Genomic DNA, 15752 nt, shown 5'->3' with positions numbered 1-15752 from the left:
AAACGTGTGTAAGAGGTAGAGAATTTAATGTAACAGACATTCTCTAGAAGAATGTTCTCTCTCTGTCTCTCCATCTCTGTGTCTCTCCTGCACAGACACCTTCCACCATCCAGTCACATGGCAGCTCTATAATCCACAGGAGGCTCCTTACAAATTTTTACCCGGAAAGCAAAAGAAGGCAAGAGAGTTTCCACCCTTTACGGTCTAGACGGTTAAGTGAGAGTGTTAAAAAAAAAGAAAAATATTTTACCATATGATATTGTGGCATTTCTGAGATATACAATAGAGGTTATAAGTACTTTTAAACATTATTTTTTTGTTGCTTCATCCTTCTCTGCAAGTAACACCTACTGGAAACTGAATCACATGAGGCCCCTGCTTAGATTTGGGTTTCAGGCATTTCTTCTAAAATAGTCAAAACAGTTCCAAACAAAAGCAGAGATTCCTACACCCCTCCCACTTGGTACCTGTCCCCATTATTCCCCTACCTGATATCCCTAGCTTTTGTAGCCCTTTCCTGTGACTCACCTAGAAACTTCTCTTGGTTTACTGACTTCAGTAACACTTTCGACACCCCTTTCCAATTTTGCACCCTTGCTCAGTGTCTGTGACACCAGCTCCAGATGAGATACCCCTGCCCTTAGAAGGGCATTAGAGGACATCTACAGGGGAAGACCAGAAAGGACACATTTCCCAATGAATATTGTCACGATTATCTTGCCTTGTGAAAAGGATAAGTGAGCATTAGTAGGATAATAAAAAACATTTTAGGTACAGGATGCAAGTTTTGGGTAAAGAAAGCAGGTAAGAAATTATACTCGTGAGAGGGTTTCTCTTGATATTATTAAACTTTGATACACTAAAAACAAAAAAAGTAACATGCTCCTACTTTCAATGAGTTAGAACACACTAGGAATTATCCTCAGCAAAAGAGTGGGTGAGACTCCTTACAATTCTTAAGTTAAGTTGGCAGCTTGGTCCCCTTCTTAGTCCGGGCCCAAGGAAGCCTGTCTCTTTTATGCAAAAGGACCTCTGTTGAGTATTACATACAGGGCATTGGAGGATGGGGACCACATGAATTTATTTTGGATGTCTAAGCTTATCACAATGCAGAGCCCATAGGACCCTGACTAAATGTTAGTTGAAGGAATAACTAACCATTGGAGAAATTGCTTAACCACTGGAGAAATCTTAACCATTGGTGAAATTGCTCAAAGTTTTTTACTTTATTATTTAATTTTATCAGTCCACATGTGAAAGCTTTGGTCAGGGTCAAAAATCTAACTCTGTAGCCTTGGGTAAAAACCATTTTGTCTGGATCTCTGGGCTTTAAATTCAAAGCATGATTTGTAGAAGGCCTGGGTTTCTGTGATGAAATAAAAGGTTTTCCTTTATAATATTTTGGGTCTCCAAATTTTCAAAATTGTATTTTATGGTTTCTCCTTGCTTTCATTCAAAAACAAAGTGTATATGTGTGTGTGTGTGTGTGTGTGTGTGTGTGTGTGTGTGTGTGTGTGTTGGGGTGGGGTGGGGTAGGGGTGCTCGGGAAGAAAGAACAACAGCAAACAAACAAAAAAATCCACTTGGATTAAGCGTAGTTAGTGAGCTCGGTGAAGCATATTTCATCGTGATGCCAAATGACGCTCACTAAAATTGCAGCAGTTTTTGATGCACTTGCCAATGTTTGTGTTATTTTTACTTTAAAGATGTAGCAGATTGCTCCAAAATAAATAATTTAAGCCTAACGTTTCAAAAGAGTCCAAGCGCTTGCGTCTTTCACTTCTGGCTTCTCTTCTGGGACTAAGCTGTGCCCAACAGAAGCAATCCTCATTTCTATATAACACTCCATTTGGAGGGTTGTTTTCTTGCTTTGTTTTCCAAAGTTGAATCTATTTTTCACCATTCTGTTCCAAATGTCGTAGATCCTATCAGTGCTCTGTGCTGAAGCGATAACTCCTCTTATCCAGGGAAACAAGGGAATAAACCCCCCAGCATCTAGATTCGTGACTGTGTGGGAGCAGAGCTTCGGAGGGGTGCTCTGGGGTGAAAAGCTAAACCAAGCCCTATGGGAATCTACAGTTTTCATACTGATTCATATTTAGATTTCAAGCTGTGAACAATGGGTCAATTTGTGCACACAATGTCCTCAGTGTAATTTAAAATAGCTTGGCAAGTTAACTTCACAAAAAATGACCCCATCCTCAATTATTAGACTACTCATTGGATTGTTCTTGTGGTACAGTCTAAGAGAGAAGAAATATCTATGATGAAAAAGTCAAAAGAAAATCTTCATGCTGTTCTGTACTTAACTAAATGTGCATGAATGGCTTTTATAAACAGAAAAGAGAAAATGGCTTTTATAAAAAGACCAGAACAATAAACTGACAGCCTTGTGTTCTCATTAACATAGGCCGCCATTGTGAGGTCCATCAGATGATTGGAAACTACATGTGGGACCCCAACACCAACAAGTCATTTGACATTGGTGTCAACAGAGACAGCCTGATGCCTCTCTGGTGGAATGGATCAGAACCTCTGTGGGTCACTCTGACCAAGGCCAAAAGGAAGGTCTACATGTACTACTGGCCAGGTGAGTGTGTTGGCCTCCAGGCCCCTCTAGCCTTCCAAATCTCAAACACCATGGAATCTCTGAAGACAAACGATGTAATTGTCATGTTCTAAGACCAAGCCAAGGTTTGGAAAGTGGGAACACTACAAGAAATATGTTTTATGGGCATGGTTTTTAAACTTTTGTTTTGAGCTCTCTAGCATTGGACCAGACACCACACCATTTCCTGATTTCCTTGGTTCAGCAGTACTGCTTCGGTATATCCTGCTTTTTCATGTGCAAAAGTGTGGATATACAAAAGAGATAAATTAGGTGTTGCTTCTCTGCTTTACAAAAGAATCTGGCATACTGTTTCTATGGATTTTGAGCTCCCCTACAATGCTGAAAACAGGACTCAAAGCTCTTCCAACTTTTGGGTACTATAGTAAATGAAGTCTCTCTGCATTTATATTCCTCCTGTACATAGTAGATCAATGAGAAACTAAATTACTTTACTTACTGCAGTGAGGTAAGTCATTGTGCAAACTACCCTGACTCCTGTGAGAAGTCTTCAGAATACTCTTGTCTTGGCAGTCAAAACCCTTTCACTACGGATGAGAGGATTTAGTGATAATAAAATAATCAACTTACAGGTATCTTCCCATTGGTGGGATTCGTTCTTTAGGTGAGTGGGCAAATTGACTTTCCTATGTACGTGGCTGTAGATGCTTTTTTTTCCCCAAATTCTTAATGGTGTTACACTGCTGATTGCCATCATGGAAGAAGATACCAGGGGAGGCCTGGAAGAAATAAAGGGATTAATGGGGAGAGACAGCTAGGGGAGCTCACTGGCAGCAGCCTGATAAAATTGTGAGAGCACGGTGGGTCGTGGGAGACCATGGCAGGTGGAGGTGGGGGAGGACAGAGAGAAGGATGAGTAAGCCGAGGCTGAACCACAGATGGCCCACATTGAGGGCGTGGGCCTTCAGCAGGAGTTTGGAGAACGCTGGTTGGAGGTGGTCACATGGAGAGCTGCTCGGGGCACTCAAGACTGTGCCAACTCTTAGAGGAGCATAGCACACAGACAGATGGAGACTGTGGAAAGCAGACCCACAGCCGAGCTGGGGTAAGCGCCCGGAAAGCTGCCACAGAGCAGAGACTAGCATCCGTAGGTGAGCCCGTGAAGGCCAGAGCAGACCGCATGAATTCAAACGGGGCATGAGAACCAGTATACACAGGATGGCTCTGCTGGCAGATGGAATTTCAGGGGAGTACTGGAGTTTCTTCAGAAGACACCTGGGATTCTGCCCATAGCAGCTACTCAGCTGACACGAGAAGAAGCTTTCAAGCAAGGGAAGGGTTTAAGAGGACTTTATTACCTTAAATGGAGACCCAGCTTTTCTCAGAGTTGGACATGAGATGAAGGAAAGAAGTCAGTGCCTCAGCCAAGCTAATCAGAGTTGCTAGAGGATCCAAGCTCACGGGTCAGTCCAATGTGATGAGTTCTCAAGCCAGAAGACGCACTTTGAGGTCATTCTTGGAAATAATTATCAACAAATAAAAGGACCCACATGCATAGGCCTAGGAGAGGGAACAGACTGGGCATGCGGACTTAGGGGCCACCTTCCACAATCTAAGGGCAATCGAGATACATGTCGCGCCACTGCCGGAAGGGCCATCTTCCATGGTACCTGGTTAATTTAACTTCCTATGTCTTGGAACTTGAGCTTTTCATATGCTCTGAAGAGCACATCCCGCATAATTTCTCCCCAGCCCCTCCACACGGTGGCCTTTCAGATAGCCGTGTCTGGCAATGCACACGAAGATGGGGACATGTTCTGAAGGGAGACAGGACCTCTCTCTGCAGCCTTGAAGAGCATTATTCTCATCCTGGGGAATCTGGCCCCTTCATGCTAATAGACAACTTGAAGTTATATATCCCTGAATATCCAAAAAAAAAAAAAAAAAAAAAAATCTCAAAGCTAACTTGCACGTAAAACGTCGTGTTGCTCCTTCAAAACAGCTCCTTAAGGGCAAGAAAGGGCCAATCACTTCCTTTGATTCATGGTTCAACAGCTAATATGATGTGACAAATATGCCTTAAGATCAGTTTATAGTGTTAACTATTAGGAGGAAAGAAGCTAAAAAGAAAGGCTCTTAGAATTTTCTCAGCAACCCAAATGAAGATTAGCTAAAGATATAGCCATGTCGAAGCCTTGACAGAAATTGGATGTAAAGTCTCTTGTTTTTCAGACACTGTCCAGTCCTTCTAAGCCGGAAACCCAAATAAAGGCTCTCTGAGAGCTAGGTGTTTCTGAAGGGCTCTTTCTCACACCCTCCATTCTTCCCGGCCGACCGCTGAGGGATTAATGGTCACTTCCATCCTTTCTCCCTCCACCTTGGTCCTCTCCAGCCCCTCCACAGCTAATAGCCCCATGAGTGTTCATTTGTCTCTGCGAGATTAAGTGAAGTGCAATGGCGTTTCTTCTAAACATGACTTGATTTTATTTTTCTTCTCAAATCCTCCTCTTCCTTCTCCACTTCCCACAGGACATTGTACAGACCTCTGGATGAGGCCTGGAAAATCTTCATTCCTCCAGTGAGCTGTGTTATGACACTTTGAGTCTCGCCATGAAGTCAATATTTAGAAGTGCAATTTAGAAATGGCAGTAGTTCAAGCTTTCCTGTCAGGTAGATAAAGCAGCAGACGGAAAAATTCATCAGTGGTGAAGAGTCCAAAATAGCCCACCTCAAGTCTCAAAGGAATTTAATATTGTAAACAGACCCTTTATTGCCCCACCCAGTGATGCCATTGAGTTGTGCAGGGAGAAGTGCACCATGGGAAATGATCCCGAGCCCTAAATCAAACATCTCTTTGGGAAGCCCAAAGAGATCATCCAGGAACTGCATGGCTGGGGCCTAGTAATGTTCTGGAAAGGACAAGAGCTGAGCATGTGTCGTTCACTAACTGTATCCCCTACTCCATCCCTCTAGTTTGAGATCAAAGAAACTTTATTGGGGGAAAAGGAAGAGGCTCCAATAGTCACTTCATATAAAGGGGAACCCAAAGCAGAGAAGGATTGAGGAGGAGGAGAAATGAGGTGAAAATGGCAGGATAAGTAAGATACCGTATGGAAACGGAGTTTGAGCTCCTTGGACAGTCAGTGCTGCCATACGTAGTGGCAGTGGTTTTGAAGTTTGTTCTTATGGCTCTCATGAAATACAAAAAAGGAACACAAATTAGCAACTTTTTAGGAGTCTATGGCTAAAACTCTTTGGAGTGTTTGAAGACTCTAAGCTCCACGTCATTTATCATGCGTTTTGCAGTGTTAACTCCCTACGGCCAAGCACTCGTGGGGACTTGAGAGCAATCATTCATATGGCCCTGGGCAGTGTTGGGTGTAGGTCTGGGCTCTTCCTGTCCTGTGCAGATGTTCAGATAAACAGAGTACCTTCTGTGTGGGGAAGGACACACTTCCACCTGGCCTTCCCTTCCCTACTTGCCAAAGGTGGGCTGGGTGGGGGCTTTATGGGTGGGTATCTGACTCAGCTCCTGTTGACTTTCAGTTGTTACAAGCAAGGTGATTTCATCTGCAGGGGTAAAGAGACCCGTATTGACTATGGATGGAGGATTGGGGATTATTCACAGCATCTTTCCCTTTCCTGTTGGGCTGAACTTAGATACATACACGGCACAGGGAAAATTAGGGGCCCAGCATCAATTCTACAAATGTGTGAGTTAACATTATATATGGCTCAGTTCTTTGACTCTATGAACAGGACTCCAAATTACTGGATAAAAACTGAATTTTTTTTTCAGAAAATACTTGACATTTAAATGCAAGGGATTCAGAGTCTCACTAAATTTTCCAATAATATCACCAATTTAGCATTACACTTTAAGATGTATGTAAGTTTGGAACCCAGAGAGGCCTTAGTATGTAGTTTGCTGATTCCTACACTTATAAATCAAGACCACATTAGGAAAATGACCAAAACTATGGATCCCCTTTGCAGAAAAACACACCCGTGCATACCACACTGATAATTTTGTGCTCATGCAACCCAAGTGACAATGATGAGGACTGGTAAGTGGTCTTTGACATAGCAACACGTGCACATCTAATCTATATCTAATTGATTTGACTTTTTTCATGTGATAGAAACATATGTTAAACATTACCACAGTACCAAGTGAAATCTGGGGCCCTGTAATTAATCTTGTCTGGCCAGAGCGGGCTTGGGTCACAATCCCGTAAGGCTCTTTGGGTTGAATTCACCTTGAGTCATTTCCTTTGTCTGTCGTAACTTTGGTAAGGTCTGCATCACTGATGTTTCTGTCTGTGTCAGCAAGAAAAAGATTACGAGTTCTCATTTCAAGTCAGAGGTTGTCTTAAGAAGTGATCTTCAAAAGCATCCTGCAGGGTTCCTAGACGTCAACCACTTCTGCTGCAGAGAAACTGAAGAGGTGGTGTCTCTCTGGACCGCTGCCCGCAGGAGCAATTCCTCCAGTTCTCATAGCTGTCCAGCCGCATCCAGTCTCCTTCTGCAGGCTGGCGTCTCGGCCAAAAGGGCTCGTAGTTTCTCAGCAGCATCCATTATGGTAATTAGAGAGCCTGAAAGAGACATCCAGGGATGAACTTCTATTCATCACAAGTCGTGGCAAATCTGCTTCTTCATAAAACATCTTAAAAGGGTGTGACTCCAGGCCCTGGAATCAGCTCTTAGGAGACAACTGTGAGGAAAACCAGATACAGGCTCTCCTTACTCCATCCTCCCCTCCCTCCAAGAACTCACCATCCCGTGGAGGAGACAGATGATAATCTTATACTTGGCCAGATAAATGCGTATAAAAACCCACTTGCTAAAAGCATAATAGTGAAGAGTGTATTGCACTGTGACATCATCTAATAAGAGAGGGTGACACCTTGGGTAAGTTGGGGGATTGATGGGAAGGAGCTTGCAGGCTGCGGGAGCAGCAGTGTGAAGGTCTGGAAGGGACGGGAGAGGCGTGGCAGGCCCAAGAAATGGACAGGGAGGATGGGTGTGCCGTGGATGAGGTGGAGAGAAGGCTAGGCCAGGCCAGGTTCTATGGGCCAGGCTGGAGAATTTATTCCTACCCTGAGAGGAATAAGAAGGCACTGGAAGGCTTTAAGGAGGAAGGCAGCAGTGTCATCCTTGCATTCTGACAAGACCACTCTAGCTGCTCTCTCTACGTGGAGAATGGAATGTGGCACCCAGAGTGGATGGAATAGTCTGGAAGCTATTGTGTGGACCTCGGAAGGAGGTGAGAATAGCTTGGACTAGCGTTACAGAGGTGGTGAGAAATGGGATGCCTGGGGACACATTTAGGAATTAAAATCACCAGGACCCGGTGACGAATTGGACTCGGGATTGAGCAGCGACAGGCATGACCCCTGCTTCTGGCTAACAGAACTGCAGGGATGGCAAGTCTTCACTTCAACGGGGGAAACTGAAAGAGCAGTGATTTGGGGGCAGAGGCCTTGGGTTGACGCTGAGACATGTGCAGTGGGCACGTCTAGAGCTCAGGGAAGAGAAGCTGGAGGCACAGAGGTGTGGTTCGGGGCGGAGGCATCAGGGGTCATTGACGCTGTGGGCCTTCTGGAAGCTTACCCAGGGAGAGAGCAGGGTGAGGAGAGGAGAGGGTCCCAGACACAGCCTTGAGGAAGTTAATGATAAAATGGAGGTGGGCCTGAAAAAGAAACAAAGGAGTAGCTTGAGAAACAAGAGAAAAAACAGGAGTTGTGAAATGTCTAATAAAGAACAGTGAGGGGGCCCGGTCAGGCGTCGGACTTTGGCTCAGGTCATGATCTCGTGGTTCGTGAGTTCGAGCTCCTCATCGGGCTCGCTGCTGTCAGCACAGAGCCCACTTCAGATCCTCTGTCCCCCTCTGTCTGCCCCTTCCCCCTTGCACACTCTCTCTCAAAAAGAAAGAAATCTTAAAAAAAAAAGAAAGAAAGAAAGAGAACGGTGATATTCCTTTTAAAAGGTGCCTAATAAGGGACTTGATCTCGTCTGAGAAGGCAGGGAAAGGTGTCACTGAGAGAGTGACTCCAGCTGAAATCTGTTGGCACATGGAATAATACAATGGCTTCGAGATGGGAATGGCCATCGTCGGTGCTCACTTTGGAGGCATGATAAGTGGCCTGCAAAGAGAGCATCCGGGTTTATTATCGGGGATGTCCCTGGCAAGCTCTGAACTCTGAAGAGTTTAATCTCCTTTAACATTTTCTGATTTAGACTAATAATAATTATTAATAATGCAAGGTGTTCTTTAATTTCTATCTACTGCAAGAGAGTCCTGACCTTAATAGTGATGATGATTTTATGATTATGATACTTCACCTGGAATTGGTTTTGAAGAAAACAAAACATACAAATAATAAAATTTGCCACGAGTTTTCCCACAAAGACAATTTTCAGTTAAACAGGAAAAAAGTTATGGAAAAAAAAAAACCCAACACCTCTTTTTTCTGGTTAGTGGCTGCTTCGAATGCCGTTGAGGAGTTGGTACGTTCTAATGAGAAATGGGGCCTATTTCCTCGGGTTGGGAGGCAGACAGGAAGTAGGTAGTTACCATACACCAGGGATGTTGGGATTATAATAGACGTAGGGTATTGATTGATCACGTAGGCCAGATCTCTAGGAGCATTTGAGGCAGAGGAAAGGATTGCATGCTGTGGTTCAAAGGCAAAGCAAGCAAGGGCATGTCGCCCTTGCAGATCTGCAGAGCAAAACGAGGTTGCAGCTGATTGACTAAGGTGGGCGTGAAGAGATAGAAAACCAGCACTGGCCAGATCTTTAAGTACCTTATATGCTATGTAAGGCAATTTGAGTCTAAGGGACTATTAATAAGTTAGGATCAGTGGCAGACAGATCAGCCCCCAAGTGTCAGTGGCTTAACCCGGTAGTTTACTCTTTGCCCACAGAAAGTCCACAATGAGTGTTCCTGATCAGCCATTGACTCACCAAATAACCATGCAGACACTGCCGGGGACTGAAAAATGACACCCCCCCCCTTTTGTATCTTGGATACAATCCCCAGTGTGATGGTATTTGGGGGTGGGACCTTGGGGAGGCAATTAGGTTTAGCTGAAGTCATGAGGATAGGGCTTCCGTGCTGGGGTTAGTGCCCTTACAGGAAGAAGAAGAGACCAGGGCCTCTCTCAGCCACACAGTAAGAAGGTGACCATGTACAAACCAGGAGGAGGTGCCTCACCAGACACCAAATCTCCTAACACCTCGATCTTGAATTTCCCATCTCCAGGAACTATGAGAAAACGTTTGTTGGCTAAACCACCCAGTCAATGGTATTTTGTTACATCAGCCCAAACGCACTAAAGCAGAAAGGAAGAGGGAAGATGAAAAAGACGATCAGGAAGAAAAGAAACATGAGAGACAGACATTACCCCAACATTTGTTAGACCAAGTGAGGAGGCAAACAGGCCAGAAGGCAAGCCTTCGGATTAACTGCAAATCAGAACAAGGGCGAGGGATTTTCAGGGCTCCCATTCCTGCCGTCATTGGGACTTGTGAAGTGCGGGCGTTCATCCTCAGAGCACTTACCCTCCTTCTCCCGGGGGCTCAGGGCTGCCCGCCATACTCCACCTGGCCTGGCCTCCCAAGCGACACAACAGCCTCAAGGCTCCCTAAGCCTTCTCTGCCTCACCCTGTGTCCCACCTGTCAGTGTCCCTGCTGCCAGCTGATCCCATCAAGAGATTTCAACGAAGGCTGATGATGGGGCATCTCAGGGCAGACTGCATTTTATTCTAACATCCCCCGGTGCCTTGCTAATTTGAAGCAATGACTAATATGGGAATTGTAGCCTACAGGGTAGGAGCCAGTGAGGAAGAAAGTTTTGTTCTGTGGGATCAGAATTGCTGACCTCTCTCTGGGCTGATTTTGGCGTTCTGCCAGCTCCAGAGCTTGTTCAGGGTCAAGGTTAATTCCCACTGAGAGCTCCTTCTGGCCCAGAGCTGATGCTGGCCCGTCAGGAGGCTCAGAAGCTCTGCAGGGCCTCACCACCTCCGTTTGCTTTCTGCATTAGTCTGGGCGCCGAACTCCCATCTCAGGCTGTCTGGGCAGGCTTGGCCTCCCTGGGGGTGGGGGGGGGGAGAACCTTCTTCCTGCCACGGTCTCATTAGAGAACTTGAGGGGAAAAGCTGCCTCCCCTCCCATTCAGGGCGACATCTGGGTCCAGGTTCTTTCCACATTTAGTTCTTTCCGCGCTCACCCAAAACACCAGCACCAGTGACCCTCTCTGCTCCCTGTTTGCATCCTCCTTTCCTGCACATTAAGAGGCAAATTTGTTGTTTTTAAGTTTATTTATGTATCTTGAGAAAGAGAGCAAGCGTGTACAAGTAGAAGAGGGGTAGAGGAAGAGAGAGAATCCCAAGCAGGCTCTGTGCTCAGTTTAGAGCCCACAAAGGGCTGGATCCCATGGCTCTGGGATCATGACCTGAGCCAAAATCAAGAGTTGGATGCTTAACTGAGTGAACCACCCAGTTCCCCAGAGGTAAATTTATTTTGTAAGTTTCTGTCCTTGTTTCTCCCTCCTTAGGAGAGATTCTTCCCTCTGGATACAGGTAAGAATCACATGAGGCTATTATAAAACACCAGTGCCCAGGCTGCCCTCTCAGGGGTTCCAGCATAACTGGTTTGGGGTGAGGGCCCTGCATCAGTGTTCTTGCGAGTTACCCCCCACCTTATTGGTTCTGCTGTGCAGCTGGGTGAGAACTGCAGCCCAAACATACTTGGCCACTTGCCCGGTGCCTGTGACCCAATGTGTCGTCTCTGGCCCCTGTCACAGCCCTGAGGCTAGTTAAACTGTTGTGGGAATCCTCTTTCTCTGCCCCGGTCACTGCTGGGGAACCCCCCAGGGCCACTCTCCTCCGGCACGTTAGCCTTCTCTGATGCCGACGAGGAAAAGAAACGTGTGGGCCGGACACCTAAAGTGAACTCGGCACGTCACACACATACTTTTATTTAACTGTCGGAACAGTCGTGAGAAGTTACTCCTCTTATGCCCACTCTACAATGGAGGAGGGCTGGCTCAGTCGGTTGAGCGTCTGACTTCAGCTCAGGTCATGGTCTCGTAGTTCACGGGTTCTCATCGGGCTGTGTGCTGACAGCTCAGAGCCTGGAGCCTGCTTCGGATTCTGTCTCCTTCTCTCTGCCCCTGCCCCGCTTTCTCTCTCTCTCTCTCTCTCTCAAAAATAAGCATTAAAAAAATTAAAAATAAAATAAATAAAAAGGGATCTTCAGTTTGGACCCATTTTAATTCACCTGGAGGAAGCCCTCAGATCCAGGTCATTCTTAGCCCAAAATCAAGCTGCAAGGTCACATCAAGTATTCAAACATACACTTGCAGCAAACACCATAGAGTGAAACACAAGCCCTATTTTGAATCACTAAGAGAATTCTGGGACAGGTCGTCAGGTCAGTAAGGAACAGGAGGGGAGTGTTTTCAGGAAAGGGGTAGATAGAGGGGGCTGACCACTGGGTCATCAGAGAAAGAACGGACAGAGCCTGACTGTTTGGTGCTTCAGGGCTGGGAGGCAGAAACCAGGGACAGGGTTAGCCATACACAGGACCACGAGCAGAGAAAGAGGCTAACACCGGGCCGTGTGGCCACTGGACTGGCCCCGGGCTGTTGGCCCAAGGATTGCCGAGAAGTGGTTTTGCAGAGCCCACACACACAGCACTCAGTCCTGGTCCCAGATGCTCCTAGGAGTGGCTCAGAACCACCTCGGAGGTTGGGGAGACCCATGTTCCCCCAGATACATGGGGAGAAAGGGTGGTTTGTAAGACTTGAAGATCACAGCTTGGGTTTGGGGGTCGGAGGGACGAGGGGTCCCCGGATAGGTGCCAGAGTTCTAGCAAACTCGCGGACAGGGCTGAGCTGTGCAGTAAAGGGCCTGGCAGCATCGTGCATCCTAAGTAGGTCCAGTCTGCTGCGACCTCAATGCCAGGAAGGCGCCTGTTCAGAGGAGGAGACTTTGGGAACACCATGCGCTGCAGAAGTCAGATGGCTTCCTTTGGGGGGGATTGTGATGTCACCGTAATCATGTAATCATTGCAATATTTAGATCATCTTGAAGCCTGTGCCCCAGACCCAGAGCTGATAGTTTATATGAGGGGGTCCCAGGGGTGTCGTTCCAGTAGTGGTCATTCATTCCTCACCTGATCCCACTTGGGAGGAGTGCAGTCCTTGACCCTGGGCCAGAGATTTTCCCCATCTAAAGCTAACTAACAGATGCAGAGATTAAAGCTCCACCTCTGGCTTCATTATGCCTCACTGTGGTTTCACCACCGCCTTCCTAACGCGCAGACTCAGCTTGGGTTGGGCATACATTCCTTCTCACCTTGGTTTCCCATTAGTCACTTTTTATGCCCAGTGAGTCATTTTCAGTTGAGTTTTTGGAATCTTCTCTAATGGATGAGTTGTTTCTCATCTCCTTTGTCTCCTGGGCTTGCTCTCTACCCCTGCACACAAAACCATCTTCGGCAGCATCCTGTGCTAAGGCCAGCCCACCGTCCTCTCCCTACATCAGAAGAGAATGGCCACCAGAGGTCTCCTAGCTCTGTGGGCCAGGCCAACTCTGGGCACAGGGTCTCTGAGATCAAAGGCCATGCTTTCCCTAAGGACTTGTTCCCACAAGTTCCTGTGCCTCAGATGTATTTTCCTGGAAAAGGTTACATGTTTCTAAGAGAGTTAATTGGCTTAGCTGTTTTAATAAGCTCTCTTGAGACATGTATTCAACAGTTGTACACCTGCCTCCTATCACATAAAATGCAGCTCACAAGGGTTATTGTTACACTATGTGTCAAAGTTGGCAAATGGCTGCACTTAGAAGGCAAGACCCACGCTCTTGGAAGTTGGAGAAATGTGATTTTTTTTTTTTATGGGCTCAACTTGGTGGTCCTTGGAGAGAGTTGCCAGGAAGCAGGGGTCATTCTGGAAAGCAGTGTGTGTTGTAGAAATGTCCCACGGCCAGGAGAGATGATTACTAGCTGGCAGGGAGACCCTGGGACATTCACTTCTCCCATCTGAGACCCTTGTTTTCTTTGTAAAATTAAAGGGTTTTGATGTACGCCTGCCACGGACGGCTCTGAAAGCCCTGAGCTGTGCTAGGATGCCACATCCGGGGGGACATCGCTCACATTCTAGACATCGTGACTCGCATATTTATCTGGACAATGTTTTGGGCTATGGCAGTCAAGTGTGATCGTGACAAAACAGGTGTATTCAAATAAGTTGCTGTGGGATGGCAGTTAAGTGTTTTTAAAAAGAAATGCCTTTTTAAAGAAATCAAGCATGGGCTTAGTGGTGGCCCTCTTTGCCCTTTAAGTTCCCTTCAACTCTATTTTCTTTTTTTTTTTTTTTTTTAATTTTTTTTTCAACGTTTATTTATTTTTTTTGGGACAGAGAGAGACAGAGCATGAACGGGGGAGGGGCAGAGAGAGAGGGAGACACAGAATCGGAAACGGGCTCCAGGCTCCGAGCCATCAGCCCAGAGCCCGACGCGGGGCTCGAACTCCCGGACCGCGAGATCGTGACCTGGCTGAAGTCGGACGCTTAACCGACTGCGCCACCCAGGCGCCCCCCTTCAACTCTATTTTCTACTCAGGATGTTTTCATTAGGTTGTAGAAGGAGATGCTCACCCAGCCTGAGGTGGGAATATCCAGCAGGAAGGTGGAGTCTGGGCAGAGATAAGATGAAGTCCTAGAAAATGAACCCTAATTAAGGGCAATTCCTTTCAAAGGTCCCTGGGAACAGTGAGGAAACAAGATGGAGTAAAGCCAAAACATGCCCTCAGAGCATTTGTGAAACCAAAATCTTACTCCATAGCTCCTGGCTGATCTTTCAGACTGTGAGATCCAGGCCATTGCCTTTGTTTCCCTGCATCCCAATGCAGAGATCCAGAAATCCTGCTTTCCTCAGTCACGTTGAGGCGACCTGCCGTGACTTCGGTTGCCCAGATTCCATGCTCCCCCTGAAGCCACGGAAGTGGACTGGAGGAAGCAGACTCAGAGCTGGAGCAACGTACCCACTTTCACAAATTGAGCACATGATCGATCCAGAAAGGGCCCATAGACTCCTGACTAGAGAACCATCTCGTGGGATCCACACAGCACCCCCACCACCAGTCTGCTGATTTCCATCAGATAAAGACTAACGAAAACAAAGCAAAGTACCTACACTACTTCACCTAGGAATAATGAGCCTTGCTCTCCTTAAACCTACAAGTGTCACCAATTTCACGTTACACTGCATTGTGGCTGTCCTTTCTTGCTAGCTGTTTCCTTTGCCAGTCGTTTATTCATTCTGGGTTATGAGAGTAGAAGTAGGGTGAATGTGTCTGCCTTTTGAGATCTCACCAAGAAGAGACCATTCTGGATGGAGAGGGCAGAAGGATTACACTTGTCCCCGTTTCTGTCCACCTGGATGCTAGTTTAATCCCTTCTCAGGGGCACATGAAGGTACATAGCTTCTATCGAAATGTACTATGTTTGCAGGACTTGGATTCAGGGTATCTCTGATGGGTTGAGCTATGATCCTTTCACCCTATCATTTGGCTCCCTGATTACCTGAACAGATAGCAAATTGTAATGCCCCATTTGCTCTGCTTATGAAAGTTCTTCCTCTCCCTCTGCTCACAGAGCTTCAGTTGTGGGACAACCCAAAAGAGAATAAATTATACAACCGTCAGTCATACTCCCCACACCGCTTTATGCCCAGCTGCTTTCAGAACATTACAGTTTCCTTAGAGTAGAGCTACTGCTGCCTGGTTTCCTAGTTCAGGGTTCTTCACATCGGGTTCCTAGGGGTTTACAAGGACAAGGTTGCTTTTAAGGAAATCAGTTCTAAGATCCTAAACTTCCAAGTGCATTGAAAATATTGGCTTGATGAAAAACATGCCCTTTCCATACTTTACCTAAGAAAGGAATATCCCTCAGCCATCCAGAACCTTACTAAGGTGCATTGCTCTGGCACATAAAACCTCCAGGTACCAGATAAAGGGACAGTTCAAAATATTGGTGTCGGTATTGAGAAAGTGAATACATCTAGTGATAAAACAATAAAACTTAAAAAAAATCAAGTATTTTCCTCTGCGTGCTTTAAAATTATTTAGGAAAAACTTAATTGAGTTGTCAGATGAAACATTATTTCGAAATTC

At 46.2% G+C, this 15752-nt stretch overlaps 1 protein-coding gene across 3 annotated transcripts in view; it reads left to right on the top strand.

The window, feature by feature from the left end:
* Nucleotides 1-15752, top strand: part of ENPP6 (ectonucleotide pyrophosphatase/phosphodiesterase 6) — a 146506-nt gene that overhangs the window by 90296 nt on the left and 40458 nt on the right. For 2 of the 3 annotated variants that reach the window (XM_047857335.1, XM_047857336.1), the window contains one exon: nucleotides 2411-2590. In XM_047857335.1, the coding sequence (XP_047713291.1) occupies nucleotides 2411-2590 (180 nt within the window). Of the gene's footprint in view, nucleotides 1-87; nucleotides 179-2410; nucleotides 2591-15752 lie in introns of those variants that run through there. The other variant, XM_047857337.1, reaches the window with a different exon arrangement.

This window comes from Prionailurus viverrinus, chromosome B1, assembly GCF_022837055.1.
Source record: "Prionailurus viverrinus isolate Anna chromosome B1, UM_Priviv_1.0, whole genome shotgun sequence".
Lineage (NCBI taxonomy): Eukaryota > Metazoa > Chordata > Mammalia > Carnivora > Felidae > Prionailurus > Prionailurus viverrinus.
Note: the sequence above shows the minus strand (reverse complement) of the source record. Positions and strands in the feature narration are given on the sequence as shown.